This window comes from Erinaceus europaeus, chromosome X, assembly GCF_950295315.1.
Source record: "Erinaceus europaeus chromosome X, mEriEur2.1, whole genome shotgun sequence".
In the NCBI taxonomy this organism is placed as follows: Eukaryota; Metazoa; Chordata; class Mammalia; order Eulipotyphla; family Erinaceidae; genus Erinaceus; species Erinaceus europaeus.
Window position 1 is genome coordinate 70,519,148 of NC_080185.1, and position 25,150 is coordinate 70,544,297.

The window sequence follows — 25,150 nt, forward strand, 5'->3', positions numbered from 1 at the left end:
CTCCCTCCCCACCCCATACTCTTTTACTTTGGTGCAATATACCAGCTCCAGTCCAATATCTTCTTTGTATTTTCCCTTCTGTTTTTATTTTCCAACTTCTCTCTGTGAGTGGGATCATCCCATATTAATCCTTATCTTTCTAGCTTATATTTCTTAACATGAGTCCTTGAAGAACACTTTTAATTGTAAGGTAGTAGTCCATTAACTTTTTTATTCAATCATCTATTGATGAACATTTAACTACTACTCCTTTGCTATTGTAAACAAAGCAGCTGTGAACATAGGGGTGCAGATATCCATATTCAGAGTAATGGTATTTCTGGTTATTATCCTCCCCCCTCCTTTTTCTTTTCTTCCCTTCCCTTCCCTTCCCTTCCCTTCCCTTCCCTTCCCTTCCCTTCCCTTCCCTTCCCTTCCCTTCCCTTCCCTTCCCTTCCCTTCCCTTCCCTTCCCTTCCCTTCCCTTCCCTTCCCTTCCCTTCCCTTCCCTTCCCTTCCCTTCCCTTCCCTTCCCTTCCCTTCCCTTCCCTTCCCTTCCCTTCCCTTCCCTTCCCTTCCCTTCCCTTCCCTTCCCTTCCCTTCCCTTCCCTTCCCTTCCCTTCCCTTCCCTTCCCTTCCCTTCCCTTCCCTTCCCTTCCCTTCCCTTCCCTTCCCTTCCCTTCCCTTCCCTTCCCTTCCCTTCCCTTCCCTTCCCTTCCCTTCCCTTCCCTTCCCTTCCCTTCCCTTCCCTTCCCTTCCCTTCCCTTCCCTTCCCTTCCCTTCCCTTCCCTTCCCTTCCCTTCCCTTCCCTTCCCTTCCCTTCCCTTCCCTTCCCTTCCCTTCCCTTCCCTTCCCTTCCCTTCCCTTCCCTTCCCTTCCCTTCCCTTCCCTTCCCTTCCCTTCCCTTCCCTTCCCTTCCCTTCCCTTCCCTTCCCTTCCCTTCCCTTCCCTTCCCTTCCCTTCCCTTCCCTTCCCTTCCCTTCCCTTCCCTTCCCTTCCCTTCCCTTCCCTTCCCTTCCCTTCCCTTCCCTTCCCTTCCCTTCCCTTCCCTTCCCTTCCCTTCCCTTCCCTTCCCTTCCCTTCCCTTCCCTTCCCTTCCCTTCCCTTCCCTTCCCTTCCCTTCCCTTCCCTTCCCTTCCCTTCCCTTCCCTTCCCTTCCCTTCCCTTCCTTCCTTCCTTTCTTTCTTTCTTTCTTTCTTTCTTTCTTTCCTTCTTTCTTTCTTTCCTTCTTTCTTTCTTTTTTAGAACTCTCCATACTACCTTCATGAGGATTGAACCAGTTTGCACTCCTCGTATAGTGCACCAAATTAATTTTTTTCTTCACATCTCGCCAACACAACTCTTGTCATTTCTTAATTTGTTGATGTGAACCATTCTTAATAGGTGTTAAGTGGCAATGCATTTGGTTTTAACTTGTATTCCTCTAATATGTGAAGTGGAGCACCCTTCTTTCTTTTTCCCTCCAGAGCTATTGCTGGGGCTGGGTGCCTACATTACAAATCCACTGTTCCTGAAGGACATTTTTTCCCCCTATTTGTTGCTCTTGTTATTGTTATTGGATAGGACTGAGAAAAATCAAGAGAATCAAAAGAAAAAACTAGACACCAGCAGACCTGCTTCACTGCTTTTGAAGCCACCCCCCCTGAAGGTGGGCAGTGTGTGTGTAGGGGGGTGTGTGTGGGGCTCGAATTGGGATCCTTACTGAAATTCTTTTTTTTAAATTTTTATTTATTTATTGAAAAGATAGGAGGTGAGAGAGGAAGAACCAGATATTCTGGTACATGTGCTGCCAGGGATAGAACTCAGACCTCATGCTTGAGAGTCTAATGCCTTATACACTGTGCCACCTCGTGGACCACAAAAGTTTTTTTTTATATATTTATTCATTCCCTTTTTTTGCCCTTGTTTTTTATTGTTATAGTTATTATTGCTATTGCTATTGATGACGTCATTGTTGGATAGGACAGAGAGCAATGGAGAAAGGAGGGGAAGATAGAGGGGGAGAGAAAGACACCTGCAGACCTGCTTCACCACTTGTAAAGCAGTTGGGGAGCCAGGGGCTCGAACTGGGATCATTGCACAGGTCCTTGTGCTTTGCGCCATGTGCGCTTAACCTGCTGTGCTACCGCCCGACTCCCTCTTACTGACATTCTTTGAGTGTTTTATTTTATTTTATTTTTTTACCAGAGCACTAATCAACTCTGGCTTATGGCGGTATAGAGGATTGAACCTGGGACTTGAGAGTCTCAGGCATGAAAATCTCCTTGCATGACCATTATGCTATATACCCCCACCCACTGAGATTCTTATATTGGTCCTTGTGCTTCAAACCACATACGCTAACACACTGTGCTACTTGCCCAGTCCCCTGAAGCACCTTTTTAATGTTTGTACGCCATGCATATCTCTTCTTTAGAAAATTGTCTATGTAGTTCTGACTGTTTTTATTGTTGTTGAGCTATATGAGTTCTTTATATATGTTTAATATCAGTCCATTGTAAGATGTGTGATGTGAAAATATCTTTACCCAGTTTCCGAGCTGTTTATCTGTTTCAATTTTATGTAATCTCATTTATTTTATCTTGTTTTAGTTTTATTTGCCCATGGGGTTGAGTCTGAAAATTTGATCAGTTTTTCTTCTATGTACTTTAGAGCTTCAAGTCAAGTATTAATGGTATTAATGTTCTTTTTTTTTTTTTTTTTTTAAGAATTTGAAGGAAGATAAGCAGTAACTCTTCATTTTTTTTTTTGCCACCAGGATTGCTGCTGGGGCTAGTGCCTGCACTATGAATCCACTGCTCCTGGAGGCCACTTTTTCCCCTTTTGTTGTTGCCCTTGTTGTTTTATCGTTGTTGTGGTTATTTTTATTATTGTCATTGTTGCTGTTGGATAGGACACAGAGAAAGTTCCATTTAAGATGAGATGAAGAAAGTAAATTTAACATTTTTAATATATGAGAAATATATATATATATATATCACAACTTTCTCAGCCACTCATCTGTTGTTGAAGACTTGAGTTGCTTCCAGATTTTGGCTATTACAAACTGTGCTGCTATGAACATAGGTCTACACAAATATTTTGGTTGGGTGTGGTTCCTTAGGATATATCCTCAGGGGAGGAATTGCAGGGTCTTGGGAAAGGTCCACTTTTAACCTTGAGAGTTCTCTAGACTGCTCTCTACAGGGGATGGACCAATTTACATTCCCATAAGCAGTGTAGGAGGGTTCTATTGTTGTTGAATGTTGATTTAATTTGGCTGTGTTTCATGAAGATACTTGGAAAAATTTCAGTACTCTAAAATTTATTGATGCTGTTTTTGTGGCCTAAAATGTTGTCTATCCATGAGAATGTTCCATGTGGACTCGAGAAGTATGTGTATTCCATGTAACCAGTTTGAAGAGTTCTGAATATGCCCAGTAGGTGTAGTTTAACCATTTCTTCATTTTAATTATCTTGTTCCTTTATTAATTATCTGCCAGGCTGATCTGTTTATTAGAGAAACTGGGGTGTTAAAGTCTCCAACTCTCATTGTATAGCTATGGTTGTATTTTCTCAGTTCTTCTTGTAATGACTTCCCAAACTATATTAAACATTAATGGTGAGAATGGAAAGTCTTGTTCAGATCCATGTTTTGGGGTAAAACCTTTCATTTTGTAACATCACTGAGTATAATGTTGACTGTGTTTTTAGCACATTTGTCTTCATTATACATTTGTCTTCAGTATTGCATCCTTGGGATGAATCCTACTTTGTTGATGGATCATTTTTTTTTCATACTGTTAGGTTTAATTTACAATGATTTCATTAAGGAGTTTTATATCAAGTATATTGTTCTTTTTATTATATTAAAACACTTATTCATTTAGTTGGTAAAGACAGAAAAAGTGAGAGGGAAGATAGACAAAGAGGGAAAAATAGGGGCCAGGTAGTGGTGCATCTGGTTGAGTTCACGTTACAATGCACAAGGACTCAGGTTTGAGCTCTCAGTACCCACCTGTAGGGGGAAAACTTCAAGAATGTTGAAACAGTGCTGCAAGTCTTTCTTGCTCTCTATCTCCACCTTGCCTCTCAATTTCTGACTGCCTCTATTCAATAAATAGAAATAATAATTTTTTTAAATGGAAAGGGAGAAAGACATTTACAGCACTGCTTTGCTACTCTCGAAGCTTTCCCCCACAGGTGAACATTGGGGGCTTGAACCTGGGTGCATGTGCTCTGTAATATGTATACTCAACTAGATGTGCCACCACCTAGCCCTAGGAATATTGCTCTATAATTTTCTTTTTTGCTAGATTCGTTTCCTACTGTCAGGATCAGAGCACTATTCCCACTAGGAGTATTCCTTTTCTCCCACATCTCTACCATTTGTTGTTACTGTTCTTTTTAACATATGACATTCTCACAAGTGTAAATTTTTCTCATTGTTATTTTTATTTGCTTTTCTCTTGATAAACACTGACTTTGAGCTCTCTCTCATATAAATACAAATTTCATTTGTGTATTTACTGCCCCCAGGAAAGGTCCTTCACCTCCTTTGTTACATTAATTTCTAGATAATTTATATTTTTGGATTCAGTTGTAAATGAGACTACTTCCTTTAGTCCCCTTTCCTCTGGACTATCTTTTGTATAAAGAAATGCTACAGATTTATGAGTATTGATTTTGTAACTTGCTACTTTACTGAATTTATTGATGATTTCCTGTAGTTTTTGGCAGTTTTGGGGGCCCTCTAGGTATAATAGCATATCATCTGCAAATAATGATAATTTAACTTCATCCTAACCAGTCTGAATTCCTTTAATTGCAATGGTGAGGATATCTAGGATTATGTTGAATAGAAGTGGTAAAAGTGTACATCCTTACCTAGTTCCTGATTTTAGGGGGAACGCTTTCAGTTTTTCCCTGTTGAACACAAGGTTAGTCTGGTTTTGTCATACTTCTTCTGTTGTTATTTCCTGGAATACCATTTTGACTCTCTTCTCTCTTCTGATAGCTCTCACATTTACCTTTTTACTGGATTTTTCATTTTTTTTTTATTGAAGAGTTGCTTCATTTATTCCTATGCCTTTTTTCCCTCATCTACTTTTAAGTCAAAGAGCGTGGTCATTATGTCCTCTAGTACCCATATGCTATGTTCTGTATGGTTAAATCTTTTTCACAGACTTGCTACTGGAACCTGGAATGCATTGAAAGTATTATTTAGTTCCTCAGCTCTGCTATCATGCTTCCCCTATCCTTAGTGAATAGATTTTAAGGTCTTGAATATGTTTCTGTGTAATGCTGGTATTTCTTCAAATTTCCTCACATTCTATTTTGTAAGTCATTGATAATTCTCCCAGTCTGTATCTTTATGTATTTGTACAATGTGTTCTCTTTCTATAGTTATCTTCCTGCTTTTACCCATCTTGTTTGGCTTTTGACCAATAGGTGACTCTTTGGCTATAGTGTTGGGCTTCTACTTTTTATTCAAGTTTTATGGGAGGGATGGGTTTTTTGGTTTCTATTTTCTTTATTTCTCTTCTAATTTTTATTATCTTCCATCTGTTGAACTTTTTCCTGCTTATTACTTCAGATTTAAGGGTAGAATGTTTGAGAATTATCTTCTTTATTTGTGTATATTAGTTTCTGTCATAATTTCCCTTAGTTATATCTTATTTCTTTGATTTTATTGCTTTCATTGTTTTTTAATATTCATTTTGATTTCTCTTCTCACCCAAGAGTGCATTATTTAGTCTTCATGTTTGTTGTTTTCCCTTTTTAATTGTTGATTTCTAGCCTCATACTATTGTTAAGTAAAAAATGCTTAATTTCAGTAATCACATCTTTTTTCCACATTTTAAACAATATTTATTTATTTTCCCTTTTGTTGCCCTTGTTTTATTGTTGTAGTTATTATCGTTGTTATTGATGTCATCATTGTTGGATAGGACAGAGAGAAATGGAGAGAGGAGGGGAAGACAGAGAGGGAGGAGAGAAAGATAGACACCTGCAGACCTGCTTCACTGCCTGTGAAGTGACTCCTCTGTAGTTGGGGAGCCTGGGGCTCGAACCAGGATCCTTACTCTGGTCAGTGCGCTTTGCGCCACATGCGCTTAACCTACTACGCTCCCTCCCGACTCCCAGTAATCACATCTTTCCAGTTCTTTTCTTTTTTTGTCCAAATTTTAGCACAGCTCATGTGGGTTTTTAAGAATGTATATCCATGTCTTTTGCATTGAGCATTTTCTTTATGTATCTATTAGTTCTTATCTTTAATTTTTCTATTCAATACCACTATATATCCTTATTCTGTTTTTTTTTTTTCCTGGATGATTTTACAATGACTATAATGAGATTCTCTACCATGTTTGTTTTCTTGTCAATGTGTTCCTTGTGGTGTATTGGTAGAGTCCAGTGCTTTATCCACTGTGCCACCTCCTGGACCACAAGATGTATTGGTAACTGTTTTATATATTTGGATTCCGATTTATTGAGAGCATCAATAGTATAACTATTTTACTTTCCTAATGGTTTTATTCCTTATCATTAATCGATATCTATTTTTACTGTGACTAATTTTGGGGGTGTGAAAATCTAGTTTATAAGAATATATTTCTTCCCTCCTTCTCTTCTTCCTCCTCCTCTTCCTTCTTCTCTTCCTCCTTCTTCTCTTCCTTCTCCTCCTCTTCCTCCTCCTTCTCTTCCTCCTCCTCCTCCTTCTCTTCCTCCTCCTCTTCCTTCTCCTCCTCCTCTTCCTCCTCCTTCTAAAAAATAAAAAGGAAAAAAAATACATTTCCTGTCCTTTCCTTTGTGTTATTGGCATGGAAATTCTTGCTCCTGCCATGTGAATGTCATAAGTTTAGCCCACATGATAGTGTGGTGGCTCTATGGAAAACTTTATGTGTTTTCTCTTCCTCTCCCTTCCTCTCCCTCTCCCTCTCCCTCTCCCTCTCCTTTTCTGTGTGGAAAAGTCGTAACACTCCTGTGTAGAAAAGTTGTACCAGAGTGTTGAAGCCCCAATAGTGGAAAAAAAAGTTTGTTGTTCTATCTGTGTATAATGAGTCTGTCTGCCTTTTTTTTATTTGGGTAACTTTCCTTGATGATTTGTTGAGTTACTCTATTTTCCTTTTCTTTTTTCCCTTAAATGTCTCTGCTCCAGATGTGTGCTTTTTATTTGCTTTTGGTTACCAAAAGTTTTATCTAACATACTGTATCTGAAATGATATTTTATGCTGATTTTATCAACTTGTCATTTGACCATATAGATTATTTTATTCCTAAACTTTTGTATTTTGACTCACATTACTATTTATCTTTCTCCTTCTTTATTATTGTTTATTGACTTGTTTACTTATGATAAACATCTTTATTTTGCTTATTTGAGATAGACCTTTTAAATCTTTGTCATATTTCAATGATAATATTACAGTGTAAAATATTCTTTGCTGATAGTTTTTATTTTTACAGTAATGCAAATATGTCAATTAATTCTTCTTTTCTTTAGTCTTGCTTCTGAGATGTCTGATCTAGTGTTTACAGTTATGCCTTTGTTTACTAAAATCTTCCCTAGCAGACTTCTATACATTTTTTGGCCTTTGCTGATTTCTGAATTATTTGACTTGGTATAATGTTCTTTACACTCACAAATGTGGGTGTTCTCTCAGCTTCCTGACTGTCTGCAGCTAGTTTTTCTATAATTTGGGAAGTTCTTAGGTGTATTTCTTAGGATGTGATGTCTCCTGACATCTGCCTCTTGACTTTCTGGAATGCCCACTATTTATTCTTCTAATTAGAAAGTGATATTTCCCATAGTGTTCCCTCATTTTCCTAAACCTTATTTCACCATTCCCATTTGAGTTTTTTTTTTTTAATTTTTTATTTAAGAAAGGATTAGTGAACAAAAACATAAGGTAGGAGGGGTACAACTCCACACAATTTCCACCACCCAGTCCCCATAACCCAGCCCTCCCATGGTAGCTTTCCCATTCTCTAGCCCTCTGGGAGCATGGACCCAGGGTCGTTGAGGGTTGCAGAAGGTAGAAGGTCTGGCTTCTGTAATTGCTTCCCCGCTGAACATGGGTGTTGACTGGTCAGTCCATACTCCCAGTCTGCCTCTCTCTTTCCTTAGTAAGGTGTGTCTCTGGGGAAGCTGAGCTCCAGGACACATTGGTGGGGTCTTCAATCCAGGGAAGCCTAGCCAGCATCCTGGTGGCATCTGGAACCTGGTGATTGAAAAGAGAGTTAACATATGAAGCCAAACAATTTGTTGAGCAATCATGGATCCCAAGCTTGGAATAGTGGAGAGGAAGCGTTAGGGAGGTACTCACTGCAAACTCTACTGTACTTCTGCTTTCAGGTATATATTTTGCAGTAGTTTATGGATACGTGTGAACATAAGCTCTCTCTCACAGAAACTGGTGTATATCTAGGTTATGGGACTTTGTTAGAAAGTGAACCACCTGAGATGAAATTAGAGTGTACTATAAAAGGAAAGGTCTCACCCGAGTAATGAAACTGAAGGGTTGTCATTCCACACGTGAAGTCTCTGGATACACTCTGAGGTGAAGCATGTTGAGGTGGCAATCGTTGCTTTGGTTAGGTTGTGATCAGCGGATGCAATATTATTTGGTTTGGATTGGGAGATGCACACGGGAAAGTGGGCCCTATCCAAGGGTTCCAAGACTGGGGGAAGTAGGGGCTCTATAGTGAAGATGTGAGGTTCCTGCTGTCTTAGGGTTCAAAAAGACAATCGATAGTTAATATTATCATCACATTATTTGTTAATTGGGTTAACTTTGTAAAGTCCCTTTGTTATGGTTTGCTGTACAGTACCCAGTATCTTGTATATAGCTGTGCTATTGGATGCTTCTAATCTACTTGGTCTAGGCTTTTGAGAGAGTCCGCATATCAAATACATAGCCTATATATTTAAAAGATTCCGTTTGTCTTTTGAGAAACTTTGAGACATACAATTGATTTCCCCCTCTCATATTAATTAACTAGTGATTTATATGTCTACATTTTGCTAGGAGTGTACATAAACACCATTCCCACCACCACAGGACTGTGACCCATCCCTCCTGCCCACTCCCACCCCCCACTGGCCCAGGAAGCTACATGTCTACCCCTCACCACTGGGTTTTTACTTTGGTGCCCTACTTACAATTTGATCAGGTCCTGCTTTTAGTTTCCCTTTCAGATCTTCTTAGTCAGCTTCTGTTGATGAGTGGGATCATCCCATACTCATCTTTATCTTTCTGACTTAGCTCACTTAACATAATTCCTTCTAGCTCTGTCCAAGATGGGTCAGAGAAGGTGGGTTCATTGTTCTTGATAGCTGCATAGTATTCCATTGTGTATATATACCACAGCTTTCTTAGCCACTCATCTGTTGTTGGGCACCTGGATAGCTTCCAGGTTTTAGCTATTATGAATTGTGCTGCTATGAACATAGGAGTACACACCTCTTTTTGGTTGTTCCATTTCTTTCAGATTCTCTAGCTTGGTGGCATATAGTTCTTTATAGAAGTTTTGCAGGATTCTCTGGATTTCTGTGGTGTCAGTTGTGATATCTCCTGCATCGTTTACAATTCTATTAATTTGAGTCTTCTCTCTTTTTTGTTTGGTGAGTCTGGCTAGGGGTTTGTCAATTTTGTTTAATCTTTCAAAGAACCAACATTTGGCTTCATTGATCTTTTGTATGGTTCTTTTATTTTCGATGTTGTTTATTTCTGCTCTAACTTTAGTGATTTCTGTCCTTCCGGTTGCTTTAGGGTTCCTTTGTTCCTCTTCCTCTAAGTCCTTGAGGTGTGCAGTAAGGTCGTTAATTTGGGCTTCTTCTTGGTGTTTAATATGTGATTGTATGGCTATAAGTTTCCCTCTCAGTACTGCTTTAGCTGTGTCCCAAATATTTTGATAGGTTGTGTCTTCATTTTCATTAGTTTCCAGGAACATTTGAATTTCCTGTTTGAGTGAGTCTCTGACCCAGTGGTTCTTAAGGAGCATGTTGTTTAGTTTCCAAATTCTATGTCTTTTAATAATTTTCCGTTTGTTGTTAAATGTTAGTTTTACTCCACTCTGGCCTGAGAAGATACTTGGGATGATTTCAATGCTCTTGAATTTATTGATGCTGTCTTTGTGGCCTAACATTTGGTCTATCCTTGAGTATGTGTTATGTGGATTTGAAAAGAAGGTGTATTCCAGTTTTTTGGGGTGGAGGAGTCTGAAAATGTCCAAGAGGTCTAGTCTGTCCATCTCTTCATTCAATTCTCTTGTATCTTTATTGGTTCTCTGCTTTGTTGATCTGTCTAAGTGTGAGAGTGGGGTATTGAAGTCTCCCACTATTATTGTATTACTATTGATGTGTTTTTGAAATTCTTTCAGTAGATGCTTAATGTATTTAGATGGTCCCTCGTTGGGTGCATAGATGTTAATAATTGTTAAGTCTTCTTGGCTGATTGATCCTCTAATCATTATGTAATGTCCTTGCCTATCTTTTATTACTTTATTTAATTTAAAATCTATCGTGTCTGAGATGAGAATGGCTGTTCCTGCCCTTTTTTGTGGACTGTTAGCCTGTATGATAGTTTTCCATCCTTTACTTTAAGTCTGTGTTTATCTTGTTGTAACAGATGGGATTCTTGCAAGCAGCATATGGTTGGGTTATGTTTTCTGATCCATCCCCCCACCCTGTGCCTTTTGATGGGTGAGTTTAAGCCATTGACATTTATTGATATTATGGATTTAATGTATTGTAGTGCCATTGTTCTAAAAAACAATTTGTTTACTCTGATATATTGCAAGTATTATAGTGATGTTCTTGTTTATAAGAGGTCTTTTAGTACCTCTTTCAGGGCCGGCTTGGTGATGGTTGCCTCCTTTAACTGTTGTTTGTCTAAGAAGGTTTTGATCCCTCCATCTAGCTTGAATGAAAGTCTAGCAGGATATATTATCCTTGGTTGAAACCCTTTTTCATTCAGGGCTCGATAGATATCTTGCCACTCCCTTCTGGCTTTTAGAGTTTGAGTGGAGAAATCTGCAGATAATCTTATGGGTTTTCCCCTGTATGTGACTTTTTGTTTCTCTCTTGCAGCCTTTAGGATCCTTTCTTTATCCTTCTTCTCATTGTGACTATGATGTGTCTTGGTGTCTTCAGATCTGGGTTGATTCTGTTTGGTACTCTCTGGGCCTCTTGAACCTTGATATCCTTTCTGTTATTCAGGTCTGGGAAGTTTTCTTGTATTATTTCCTCTAGAATGTTTGCTTCCCCTTCCTCTCTTTCTTCCTCTGGCAGGCCAATTATACGAATGTTACTTCTTTTGATATCATCCCATATGTCTCTGTTGTTTTCAGTGTCTCTCAATCTCTTTTTAAGCTCTTTCACCTCTTTCTTCGTTTTCTCTAACTCATCCTCTGTCTGACTAATTCTGTTTTCTGCTTCTGTTAGTCTGTTTTCCCTTGCCTCAGCTTCTTTCTTCATTAGAGCTATTTCAGCTTTCAGTTCTCTAATTGCCTCAAGATAATCAGTATTTTCCTTGGGGGTCTCAACTGTTGTTTCCCTAATACTGCCATTCCTTTCCTCCAATGTTGTTTTCATTTCTGTGATTAATAAGTTTATTATTGCTTGCATACTTTTCTGATCTATGGTTCCTTCTCGCTGATTTGTAGTTTCTTCTGGGCTCCTGTCTTCATTCATTGGAGTAGCAGTTTTATTTGTTTTTGATCTACCCATTTTTTTGATTTATGTGTTTCTTTTTTTTATGTTCTGTTGTTCCTCAGTTATTGTGATTTGAGTATATGTAACACTGTACTAAATACCTTTATGACAATTGCACTCACCAACCTCAGGAATTACAGTAGCAACTGAAGCAAGTATTGAAGTAGTTTAATCGTTACCAGTTAGCCAAACAATTTCTCCAGTCCGTGAATAAATAGTAACCAAATCCCAGTGAGGAAGAAAGAGAAAAGAAAGAAAAGATAGCAAGAATAGACAGTTATGCAAATCTACTATCCACTGTATATTCTAGTGGTAACAAGCAGGGAAAGGGAACTAGAGCAGAGATACACACATAGAGAGTCCACTCTGAGTCAGATTTCTTCTCCAAAGTAATTCACAAATTCAGAAAGGCAAAGAAGAAGGAAGAAGTGTATGACAAGATTAAAAAAAGAGAGAGAGAGAGAGATAAGAGAGAGAAAAGGGAGAAGGTAAGAAGAAGAGTTGTAATTAAAGAGCAGTGCAAGGAACTTCCCAAATGTGTATCAGTGAATTCAAAAAAAAAAAAAAAAACACCCTGTTTGTTGGTATGGGGTATCCTGCTAGGAGCTGGTCCCAGGGACTGCTTATGGGGGGGGTGGCGGGAAGGATGTATGCTTGAAAATTAAAAGGAAGAAAAAAGAATTTTTCCCTACTCTAGTTCTTAACCCAAATTAAGTTATAGTCACTTCCTTGGTGTCTAAGGACACCTTATTGGCTGGCCTGCTAAAGGCAGAAAATCCTATTGTCTCCAGGGGAGTGTGTTCGGAGCTCAGAGGCTAGCAGCTTCTCCATCCGCCATCTTCCGGGAAACCCCCTCCTCCAGACTTTTTTAAAGGATTTCTCGAAAATGAAAACTAGCTCCAAGTCCTTTGATCCAATGAGAGCTATACTCAAGAAGTCTTTGGATCCGCCCTCAGGGTCGCGGTGGACCCTGGAGACTCCCAAGAGAAAGCCCCCGAGCTAAAGTGCTCTCTCCGGGTCCTCTGCCTGCCGCGCTCTGCAACCGTTGGAGGAGCCGCCTTCCTGGGTGGAGGACAATGCCCGGCACACTTGCCTTCCCTGGCGCCGCCTGGGAAGTCTGGAGCCCCGCTAGTCCGTGTCACCTTTACTCTAATTCTTAACCCAAATTAAATTATAATCACCTCTTTGGTGTCACCCCTTATTGACTGGCCTGCTAAAGGCAGAAAATCCTACCGTTGCCGACGATGTGATCAGAGCACTCGCTGTTAGCAGCTTCTCAGTCCGCCATCTTCCCTGCTTAGTCCCCATTTGAGTTATTACTACCATTTTTGTTTCCCATTTTTAATACTCTCTTCTACAAATTGAGTGTACTGTTACAGTTTCCATATTAGGTTGATTTTTATTCAATTCTTTTTTTAAATATTTTATTTTTGAGAGAGATGCAGAGAGAAAGACACAGAGAGAAATACCAGAGCAGGGGATTGAATATGGAACTTCAGATCCTCAGGCACTAGTCTCTTTGCATAACCACTGTGCTATCTATCCTCACTCAATGTATTCTTTATATTAGTCATTTCTGATCTTTCATCTCTTTCTTAAAGAAATTCTTGTGTTATTTTAGCTCCTTTTCTGATATTTGGGACTTCCTTTATGGTTTTGTTTCATTAAGCTTCTTTAACTCCAGAAGTAATGAATGTAGTTAGTTGTTTCAAGGAATGCTGCTATAAGAAGTGTTAGATTGAAGAAGGAAAATTACTTTCAGTTCCAGTATTATGGCACCTTCTCTTTCCATCTTAGAGCTCTAGAAGATGGAATAAAAAATCAACTGCCAGAGAAAAATTTTCTACCCTGTACTGATGTTGTGGATTATCTGTCATTATTTATTCAATGTATCAACATATTGCATAAATACTCAGATACCTATTGTGTTCTTATTCTATTTGTAATTGGAGCTTATTTTTCTTATAGTCCTAATTAAAATAACCACTGTAACTACCTTTGTTTGAAAAAAAAATAAAGTTTGGTGGTGGCTCACCCTGTAGAGCACATATGCTGCTATGTGGAAAGACATGGGCTCAGTTCTGTGGCCCCATCTGTAGGGGGAAAGTTTCATAAGTGGAGAAGGATTGCTGCAGGTATCTCTCTCTTGCTTTCTCCTTCACTACTCATCCCTCTCAATCTCTCTCTCTCTCTCTGTCTGTCTCTATATAAAATAAAGTGAAAGAAAATATTTGCTAGGAGTGGTAAATTCCAAATGCAGGCCAGAATCCTATTCTCAACTCTGATACCATCTTTGCAGATGACATTTTTAGTTTACATGCATGTTAGCTATAAAACTCAAGAAAAAAATCAATAAATTCATGATCCCCTAGGATCATACTTAAAATAGATTTTCTAGCTTCTTTCCTCCCTAAAATCCCTATTCTCATCTGCTTTATTCCTACTTTTTAGTTCCTATTTATTAAACCTTTTGTTTAATAAATGGACACCATGTTGCAGATGCTTCATTGTTTTTAAAAGTTGGACTGATAAATTTCGTATTTTTATTATGGCGTAGTTCTAACTTTACTTATTTAGCTGCAAGTCAATTCTTGCCTTAACCTTGCCTTCCTTAAATATAAAAGTGTTGTCATTTGCCCAGTATGAAAAAAAAATATCTCTTTTCACATGCTGGCTTTTAATTTATAGAAACCTTATGTTTTGAGTAATATGCATTCTGTCTGACTTAAAATATTTTCAGAGTATACAGCAAAATGAAGCATTTTTTAGGGCATGTGGGTGCTTATGTATCTACATGGAGACCACAGTATCCATTTTTGGGAAGTTAGGAGAATGTTGTTAATATTGGGATAATTACACATATTTATTCTTTATTCTTCCTGCTTTTTATGAAAACTATAAGTAAAAAAAAAAATAAAGGGTGATAAGATCTAAGATGACCTGATAGAAAATGAAGCCTCACGAGTTTATTGATAACTAGAAAGAGAACCAGTTCGTAAACCAAAAATGGTAAAAACCTAGAGAGGATTGATGTTACTGGCATGTAACTTGGTAGTTTCCCTTCTCATTTCATTTTATATATTATGTTATGAGTTCCCTCTTTCAGTACTTTTCAAATTACTGATCACTGTTGCCTGGATAGACTTGTGTCTAAGTAAGGTAATTAAAGGGTTCACAGTGGTGGAAGTTAACAGTTGTTTCAATAGTATTTTAATCCCTGATTTGGAGCTCAGTGGCTTGCTTAAAAGCCTCTCTTGTGCTTTTTCTTCCCTATAGGTTATGGGAGCCTGAGGGCTTTTAAACTATAAGTAGGCTTCTTAGTTTAATCACTGACTTCTGACCTAGAGATAAAGCAGGGTGTGGCAGAGATATTCTAGTGGTTATGCAAAGAGACTTTCACAGCCCCACTGCTCCGCCACCAAGGTATAGGTCTTTTGAGTTTCCTGGTCTGTCCCCTGGTGTCCCTCCCTGCTGCTGCTCCAGATTCTGAGGGCAGTAGCAATAGAGACTCAGAGTTGCACTTGGTGAGTCTCCAGGAGTCCTCTCCTCCCTTCAGCCGTCCCCTTGTTGGTGGAACAGACTGGAGGTGGTGTCTCTGATAAACTGCCAGACTGTTACTAGCCACTTAATCTCTCCCTAGGCGCCATCTGTCTGCCATCTACACGTGTTTGCACTCACCAGTGGGTTCTTGAAGTCGTTCTTGTCCTGTCTTGTTTTGGCCCCATGTGGTCTCCTTTGGTATTCCTAGTTCATTTGGGAGAGGAGAAGAGAGGACTCCCTTCTCATTTCATTGTATAAATCTCTTTGCTTTTAGGAACATCTGAATATGAGATGGATGTGCATGAGCAAGTAGGACAGGAGTTCTTAAATTTTCTTCTGTAATTTATAAAATATATTATTGGTGACCTACAAAATCATGAGATTACAATAATGTGTTTTGCATGCCACAAAAAACCACCAAAACTCTCTATGCCCACCATAACCACCATAATTTCATAAAGTCTCTATGCCCCCCATAACCACCAAATTTCATAAAGTAACAGTTTGTTACTTTTTTGCAAGTTCATATGCTTTAACTATCTATATTCCACATCTGAATAAAACTATTTAATTGTTGTTTTTCATCATAAGGCATATTATACTTAGTCAACTGTATTCTTATTACAAAAGTTTTTCCTTAATTCTTGTAGTAGTGAACTTGAACTTGATCATACAATATACAATTTAGTCACTTCATAGGGTAGAATTATGCTGTTTTCACTCTTTTGTATTCATGGTTTAACTTCATGTAGCTGGTTTCATTTTAGGTTTTAAGTAGTAAATATATTTTATTTTGTGTTTCTAGTTAATATCACCTCTGCCAGGCAATTAACTGGATGTAGTCGATTCAGCCATATTTTCCCCTCATCTGCTTACCAGCATATTAAGATGCATAAACGAATTCTGGGACACTTGTCATCTGTCTACTGTGTAGCATTTGACAGAAGTGGGAGAAGAATTTTCACTGTGAGTTTAAAATTTCTTATATTAGATCATATTAGAAATTTATGTTTGATGTTAAATTTTATGGTATTGAAATAATGCTTTGTATTTAGATGGTACTTTTGGATAACTTTAAAAAGAAAAGATATGTAGAAACTGAAAATGTTCTCATTCTCTATAATTATAATGCTCTCAGCCTTTTTAGAGATTGCATAATTCCTCAGAAGACATGGTCTAGAGATAGTTTTGGTGAAATGGCTTTACTCCGTTTCATTCCAATTAGCATATATCAAATACATATTCTCTTTAGCATAGTTTAATTGGTGCCAGTTCTGTTTATTGATAACTTCATTCTTACAGTTTAATAGTTGAACTATGTAGTAATTAAGCTTACAGCTATTGTATATATTTTGTTTTAGTGATGACTATTTTAAATTGTTTTTCTTCAAATACATTATCATATTTTTTTAGTATGAAGTAGTACAGCATTTCAAACAGAAGTCTTGGTTTTATGGATTCAATGCTATTTTTAAATTGAAGTACATGTAATAGCATTTTTTTCCCTCCGCATCCAGGGTTACCGCTGGGGCTCAGTGCCAGCATTAAGGATCCACTGCTCCTGGAAGCTATTTTTCCCATTTTGTTGCTCTTGTTGTGGTTGTTATTGGATAGGACAGATAAAAATCGAGGGGAGGGGGACAGTGAGGAGGAGATAAGGACAGACACTTTTAGACCTTCTTCACCGCTTGTGAAACAATCCCCCTGCAAGTGGGGAGCTAGGGGCTCAAACCAAGATCCTTTTGCCAATCCTTGGGCTTTGCACCATGAGCCCAAGAGCTTAACCCACTGAGCTACCACCCAACCCACCCATAGTTTTATTTATATATTTGTGTTTTAAAACAATGACCCTTCTTCCCAGCTTCTGGCCAGCAGATATTTCAGTTATAATATGAATAGTTAAGACTCTGATAGAGAAACTGAATAAATGAAGGGAGGCAAATGGGGAAAACACAGAGCACTCCAACCTCAGTTTTTGAACCATATGTATTAGAATCAGAATCTTATAATCAGAATGGTTTGATGTTACACTTGTATTATTTTTAAGACATGTTTGTGGCTACCCTTGCATTATTTCTAATGAACTGACCTGTACTATTATTTCTTGCTAATTAAACATTTGTTTTATATAGTTGTTTTTTTTAAAGCCTAATAAGCTTTTAACACTACAATTTTTTTTATCCTAGATAACTTCTATATGTTCTTTTTAATTTTTTTTTTTATAAAATGGAAACACTGACAAGGCCATAGGATAAGAGGAGTACAATTCCCACCAGCAGAACTTTCTATCCCTCCCCCCATTCTTTAACCCTCTGGGAGTATGGACCCAGGGTCATTATTGGGTGCAGAAGGTGGAAGGACTGGCTTTTGTAATCAGTAACTTGGGTCCACCTATATGTTTTTTTAAAAAAATATTTATCAGTTGGATAGAGACAGACATTGAGATGGAAGGGGGAGATAGTGAGGGAGAAATACACACATGCAGACCTGCTTTACCACTTAAGAAGCTTCCCTCTGCAGATGTGGATCAGGGGCCCTGAACCCAGATTCTTATGCATGGGAGCATGTGTGCTCACTGGGTATACCACCACCTGGCCTTACTTCCACATGTTCTTTGCTTTAACTTTTACATGACTTCACTTGTATTTTGAGAAATTATTTCTTGATGATCTATATAAATACTTCCATGTATGTTTTCATGATTCCAAGAATATTATCTAAGAAGTTGGATGTTGATAAGGATGATGTGTGTCATCATTTTATCAACATACTCATTTAATACAATCTACTATATTGAAATAGAACTATTTTTAATATAATTAAACACATTTTACTAAAATTATACAAATTTTGTTTAGATTGTTAATAGAAATTTTAACACAGTATTTTCTTTTTCTTTTTTTTTCCCTCCAGGGTTATTGCTGGGCTCGGTGCCTGCACCATGAATCCACTGCTCCTGGAGGCCATTCCCCCCCTTTTGTTGCTCTTGTTGTTGTAGCCTCGTTGTGGTTATTATTATTGCCATTGTTGATGCTATTCATTGTTGGATAGGACAGAGAGAAATGGAGAGAGGAGGGGAAGACAGAGAGGGGGAGAGAAAGATAGACACCTGCAGACCTGCTTCACCGCCTGTGAAGCGACTCCCCTGCAGGTGGGGAGCCGGGGGCTTGAACCGGGATCCTTACACCAGTCCTTGCGCTTTGTGCCACATGCGCTTAGCCCACCGCGCCACCGCCCGACCCCCTAACACAATATTTTCACCATTAATTACTCAAGTAATGAGGACTAAAAATGATGTCAGGCCTAATGAAAAAAATAATGGAAGAGGTGGGAGTCAGGCGGTAGGGTAGCGAGTTAAGCCAGGTGGCAAAGCGCAAGGACCGGTGTAAGGATCCCGATTCGAGTCCCCGGCTTCCCACCTGCAGGTCCCTTCACAGGCGATGAAGCATGTCTGTAGGTGTCTATCTTTCTCTCTCCTCTCTGTCTTCCTCTCCTCTCTCCATTTCTCTCTGTCCTATTCAACAACGACATCATTAACAACAACAATAATAACTACAACAATAAAATAACAAGGGCAACAAAAGGGAATAAATAAATATTTTTTAAAAAGAAATAGGGAGTCGGGTAGTAGCGTCGCAGTTTAAGCGCACGTGGTGCAAAGCTCAAGGACCAGTGTTAGGATTCTGGTTGCAGCCCCGGGCTTCCCACCTGCAGGGGAGTTGCTTCACAGGTGGTGAAACAGGTCTGCAGGTGTCTATCTTTCTCTCCCCCTCTCTGTCTTCCCCTCCTCTCTCCATTTCTCTCTGTCCTATCCAACAGTGATGACATCAATACTAACAACAATAATAACTACAACAATAAAACAACAAGGGCAACAAAAGGGAATAAATATTTTTTAAAAAGAAATAATGGAAGAGGTACTTAATGTCAGATCACTTTAAAAGTGAACTAAAACCCTTAAAGTTTTCATATTTTTTAGATAGTTTTGAGTACTTCACCAATACCGTAGTCAGTCTGAAAAATGCTTTGCAGTACTGTTATTTGTAGTTGCTATTGGATTCATATTATATGTAGAGAGAACACTAAAAAGAAGAGGCTTAGAAGTAACATTAAAATCTTCATTTTATCCTTTTGGCTTTTGTACAATACAAAATGTGGCAAATCTCTGCTTCATTATACATATTTTGTACCTTTTCTAACATTGTAGGGTTCAGATGACTGTTTGGTGAAAATCTGGGCTACAGATGATGGGCGTCTTCTTGCTACACTTCGAGGACACTCTGCTGAAATTTCTGACATGGCTGTTAACTATGAAAACACTCTTATTGCTGCAGGCAGTTGTGACAAGGTTGTAAGAGTGTGGTGTCTTCGAACTTGTGCACCAATTGCAGTCCTTCAGGGACACTCAGCTTCTATCACTTCCATACAGGTAAAAAAAAAAAAGAAAAGTTATCTATCTCTGATATACATAGTAAGAATTCTAATTTTTGTTGCAGTATATAGATAGTATAAAGAATGACATTCGGAAAATGTTGATTTCTTAAAATCTCTGTTTCTACCCAGCCATTAGGCATTTACAAAATCATTAAAATAATAATACATTTTCACGTTATATAAGTTTCAGTGATCTTTCATTGCTAATTAACATCTATGTTATGTTTATTAATAAAATCCAAATATGACCTTTATCTTTTCATTACTTCTATCTGTCCATACCATTTTCCTTTTTTTTAAAGTTCAAAATTTATTAATATCTTATACATTTGATTTTCTGGTATCCACCTCAGTGGAAGGCCTTTATTATCTTTATTTGATGTATTAAAAATTCTCAAGTCATAGTAGTCATCCTTGTTTGATACTTACATTATTAATGTATTCCATATACATTATTCCACTGTCATTTTTTCTGTGATTATCATGAGAACAGAAAGAGTCTGAGGCTGAGAAACCTACATGATACAGATCACCCATTATCCATTTAGGATAGTAGTTATCCTTGAAATTTACAGCTTAGGGGCGGCTGAAGGGAGGCCCATCCAGTTGAGTGCACTCATTACCATGCACAAGCACTCAGGTTCAATGCCCCAGTCTCTACCTGCATAGGAGAAGCTTCACAACAGTGGAGTAGGGCTGCAGGTCTCTCTTCTCTCCCATTTCTCTCTCTCAAAAAGAAAGAAAGAAAGATTAAGTAAGAAAGAAAGAAAGGAGAGAAAGGAAAAATGTTGGACTAGGGAAACTCTTAGCCCTTCAGCAATTAAGACAAACAAGAAGAAAAATCAAACAAAAACTAGGTGAGACATTCAGCCCACTCCTTGGAATTGCATAAAATAAATATTACCTCGAGCCAAAAACATTAATAAAAATAATAACTTTTGGGAGTCGGGCAGTAGCACAGTGGGTTAAGTGCAGGTGGCGCAAAGCTCAAGGACCGGCGTAAGTATCCCGGTTCGATCCCCTGGCTCCCCACCTGCAGGGGAGTCACTTCACAGGCAGTGAAGCAGGTCTGCAGGTGTCTCTTTCTCTCCCTCTCTCTGTCTTCCCCTCCTCTCTCCATTTCTCTCTGCCCTAATAAAGTCAACATCAATAACAACAACAATAATAACTTCAACAACAATAAAAAACAAGGCCAACAAAAGGGAAAATAAATATAAAAAATGATAACATGAATATATGTATATATATTTATACATTTTATTTATTTGTTGGAGTCAGAGAGAAATCGAGAGAGAAGACTGAGATAGAGAGGGAGAGAGATAGAGCAACCCCTTCAGCTTCACCACTTTTTACACCCACAGTTGGGGACCCAGAGCTTGAGACTGGGGCCTTGTGCATGATAACATGTATGCTCAACCTGGATGAACCACTGCCCATCCCCATTAGTAATATATTTATAACTATTTATATATGAACATACATTTGTCCAAATTTATATTATTCATTAAGAAAAGTCAAAATTATTAAATTTTAAATATGCAATTTATATCATTTTCAAATGAAGTTAGAATTAGAGTTTGGGGTACCTCAGTGTTCTATAAAGGTGTAGAAATGAGACATGACAACTATATATTCAATTTCTTTTTTTGAATTTTAAAATTATCATTATTTATTGGATATAGACAGAAATTGAGAAGGGAAGGAAGGATACGGAGAGAAACGGAAAGACACCTGCAGCCATCCTTCACTATTCGCAAAGCTTTTCCCCTGCAGGTAGAGACTGGGGGCTTGAACCCGGCTCCTTGTGCATTGCTATATGTGTGCTCAACCAGGTGCAACACCACCTGGACCTCATATTCAATTTCAAAAGAGTCATTATATATATATATATATTTTGAGGGAGTTACATTTATTTTACATTAATGGGTTACAGGTCAATTCCTACCGGACTTGCACATGCTTATACTGCAGTACCCAGCTTTTATCAGTTTCAAACTGGGTACAGCACAAGCTGATTGGTTATAACAAAGTCCATCAAGGCGCTAACAATAAAGGTGAGAGTAGGTTGGCTACAACCAGAGCCCGCCACTGAGAGCCTGCCACTGGGATGTTGGTATGTGGAAGGAGCTTATAGATTACTTTTTATTTTATTTCTTTATTGGGGAATTAATGTTTTACAGTCAACAGTAAATACAATAGTTTGTACATGCATAACATTCCTCAGTTTTCCATACAACAATACAATCCCTCACTAGGTCCTATGCCATCCTGTTCCAGGACCTGAACTCTCCCCACCCACCCCGGAGTCTTTTACTTTGGTGCAATACACCAACTCCAGTCCAAGTTCTGCTTAGTATTTTCTCTTCTGATCTTGTTTTTCAACTTCTGCCTATGAATGAGATCATCCCACATTCATCCTTCTGTTTCTGATTTATCTCACTTAACATGATTTCTTCAACCTCCATCCAAGATGGGCTGAGAACGGTGAAATCACTATTTTTACTCTAAAAATGTCCAGTAGTTCTAGTTTATCTATCTCTTCATTTAGCTCTCTCATTTCTTTATTGATTTTCTGCCTGGATGATCTGTCAAGTTGAGAGAGTGGGGTGTTGACGTCCTCCACTATTATTGTGTTGCTGTAGCTCTTTCAGTAGATGTTTGATGTATTTAGATGGCCTCTTCTTGGGTACATAGATGTTGATAATCATTAAGTCCTTTTGATTGATTGATCCTCTGAGCACTAAGTGATGTCCATGCATATCTTTTAAAATTTTATTTATTTTAAGGTCTATCGTGTCAGATATGAGCATAGCTGTTTGTGCCCCCCCCTTTTGTGTGTGCTCCATTGGCTTGTATGGTAGTTTTCCAACCACTTCACTTTGAGTCTGTGTTTGTCTTGTTGAGTTAGGTGGGATTCCTGCAGACAACATATGGTTGGGTTGCATTTTCTGATCCATCTTCCTATTCTGTGCCTTTTGATAGGTGAATTCAGGCCATTGACATTTATTGATATTATAGATAGAAGATATTTTAATGCCATTACTGTAGATTTTTAGAGTGTTCTGATATATAGGAAGTTTATGGTGATCTGATTGTTTTTAAAAAAATATTTATTTGGGGGAGTCGGGCTATAGCGCAGCGGGTTAAGTGCAGGTGGCGCAAAGCATAAGGACCGGCACAAGGATCCCGGTTTGAACCCCGGCTCCCCACCTGCAGGGGAGTCGCTTCACAGGCGGTGAAGCAGGTCTGCAGGTGTCTATCTTTCTCTCCTCCTCTCTGTCTTCCCCTCCTCTCTCCATTTCTCTCTGTCCTATCCAACAATGACAATAACAATAATAACTACAACAATAAAACAACAAGGGCAACAAAAGGGAATAAATAAATAAAATAAATATTAAAAAAAAGAAAAAAATTTTGTTTATTCATTTATTCCCTTTTGTTGCCCTTGTTGTTTTATTGCTGTAGTTATTGATGTCGTCATTGTTGGATAGGACAGAAAGAAATGGAGAGAGGAGGGGAAGATAGGGAAGGGAAGACAGAGAGAGGGAGAGAAAGATAGACACCTGCAGACCTGCTTCACCACTTGTGAAGCAACTCCCCTGAAGGTGGGGATATATAGATATATTTTAACGATAGTAAGAGACAAAAGAAGGTATAGAAATACAGCTTGTTGGACTAGGAAGCAGCAAATACACAAGAAATCAAATACCAAATCAGATTGCTTACAATATACAGTGCTTTAGCTGGGGGATTGTAGTTTGAAAGCACTTGGATGAAGTCTAGATTGAGAGACCTGGGAGGAGTGTCCCTCTCTACAGGTGACACTTCCACCAGCCAAGTCAATTTACAGAAATTTGTAAACAATCTGTTTTTAGTTTATTACTTTGGTATGCTACTTTTCCCTGAAGGACATGTTTTTCCTCTAAGTAAATAACTACTGGATAACATAATCACTTTAAATGGTTTTTCTCTTTCTAACAGTTCCAAGGGCTGAGGGCCAGACTATTCCTGGAACGACCTACTTGAGGAAAGAACACATTAATATTAATGATGCTGGGAATGGGATGGTCAGACCCCCTTTGAAACCCTGTTTAACTGTAGCAATTCACCTGTTTCTATTATACCAAAAAGTTGTAGATATACACATAGATAAGGTGCTTGCTCAGGAAATGGCTAGTTAATAACAAGACATAATTCATCTTACTTAGTTTTCAACTAGTGACTTAATAGTCTTTACAAGATTATAAAATAGTAAGAGTATAGTTCCACACTACTCCTGCCACCAATGTTCTGTGCTTCACCCCTCTCCCCTACGAAACCACTAGAGTTCTCTCATGGCCTTAGATATGATTTGACTAATTTCTTTCAACTTCATGTGTTTCAGTTTTCGATATTCTATAAGACATACTCCATCTTTATCACACATAGTACCACATTGGTAGCACTGCATGTGCCAGAATAGTGCTCTGATTCTCATCCTCTCTCTCTCTCTCAAAGTAAATAAATAAGCAAGCCTTTAGTTAAAACTAGAATATATAGGTGCTGAGTCATTGCTTTGGATTTATTGATGAAATCCAGTTTGCTATAAAAATTCCATGATATGTGCATTAAAGAACTATGTGGAAGTATTTTTTAAATTTCTTTATTGGGGTATTAATGGTTTACAGTCAATAATAAAATACAATAGTTTGTACATATGTAAATTTCTCAGTTTACCACATAGCAATTTGACCCCCACAAGGTCCTCCTCTGCCATCATGTTCCAAGACCTTAAGCCCCCCACCCACAATCTAGAATCTTTTACTTTGGTGCACTACACCAAAGGAACAGTGATTTTTTTTAGTTATTTATCTATGAATTACTTTGTTTTTCTTCACTGAAAGCAGTGAAATAATAATTTTAAAGTACGATACTGAATTATTTTATAATTATTTTTAGGATTAAAATATTTTATAAATTCAGGGACTGACAGTTTTCTAGTTATTATTTTTGAAATGTTTGTACAAAATCCATTAATCTAGGAGATTTAAAAATATTATTATTATTATGTATTGGATAGAGACAGCCAGAAATTGAGAGGGAAGGGGAGGTAGAGAGGGAGAGACATGTGCAACTCTGCTTCACTACTCACAAAGCTCTCCACCTGCAGGTGGGGACTGGGGACTTGAATTCGGGTGCTTGCATACTATAATGTGTGAGCTCAGTTAGGCATGCCAACACTTGGCCCCTCCTAGATTTTTAAAAGTATGTTTAGTATCCATATTTTAAAAATATGTACTTATTAATTTATTTTAATTGCTAACAGTGCTACTATCACTGGGAGTCAGTACCTGCATAAGGAATCCACTGCTTTACCACAACTATTTTCTTCTCTTTTTTTCTTTCTTTTGTTTGATAGGACAGAGAGAAATTGAAAAGGGAGGGTGAAGATAGAGAGATAGATAGAAAGAGATACCTACAACACTGCTTAAGCACTTTTGAAGCTTCCCCCTTGCAGCTT

General features: G+C 38.2%; 1 protein-coding gene across 2 annotated transcripts in view; it reads left to right on the plus strand.

The window, feature by feature from the left end:
* Positions 1 to 25,150, plus strand: part of BRWD3 (bromodomain and WD repeat domain containing 3) — a 236,478-nt gene that overhangs the window by 52,614 nt on the left and 158,714 nt on the right. For both annotated transcript variants that reach the window (XM_007534008.3, XM_060182523.1), the window contains exons 7-8: positions 16,022 to 16,182; positions 19,424 to 19,645. In XM_007534008.3, coding sequence (XP_007534070.1) covers positions 16,022 to 16,182; positions 19,424 to 19,645 — 383 coding nt within the window. The remainder of the gene's footprint in view (positions 1 to 16,021; positions 16,183 to 19,423; positions 19,646 to 25,150) is intronic.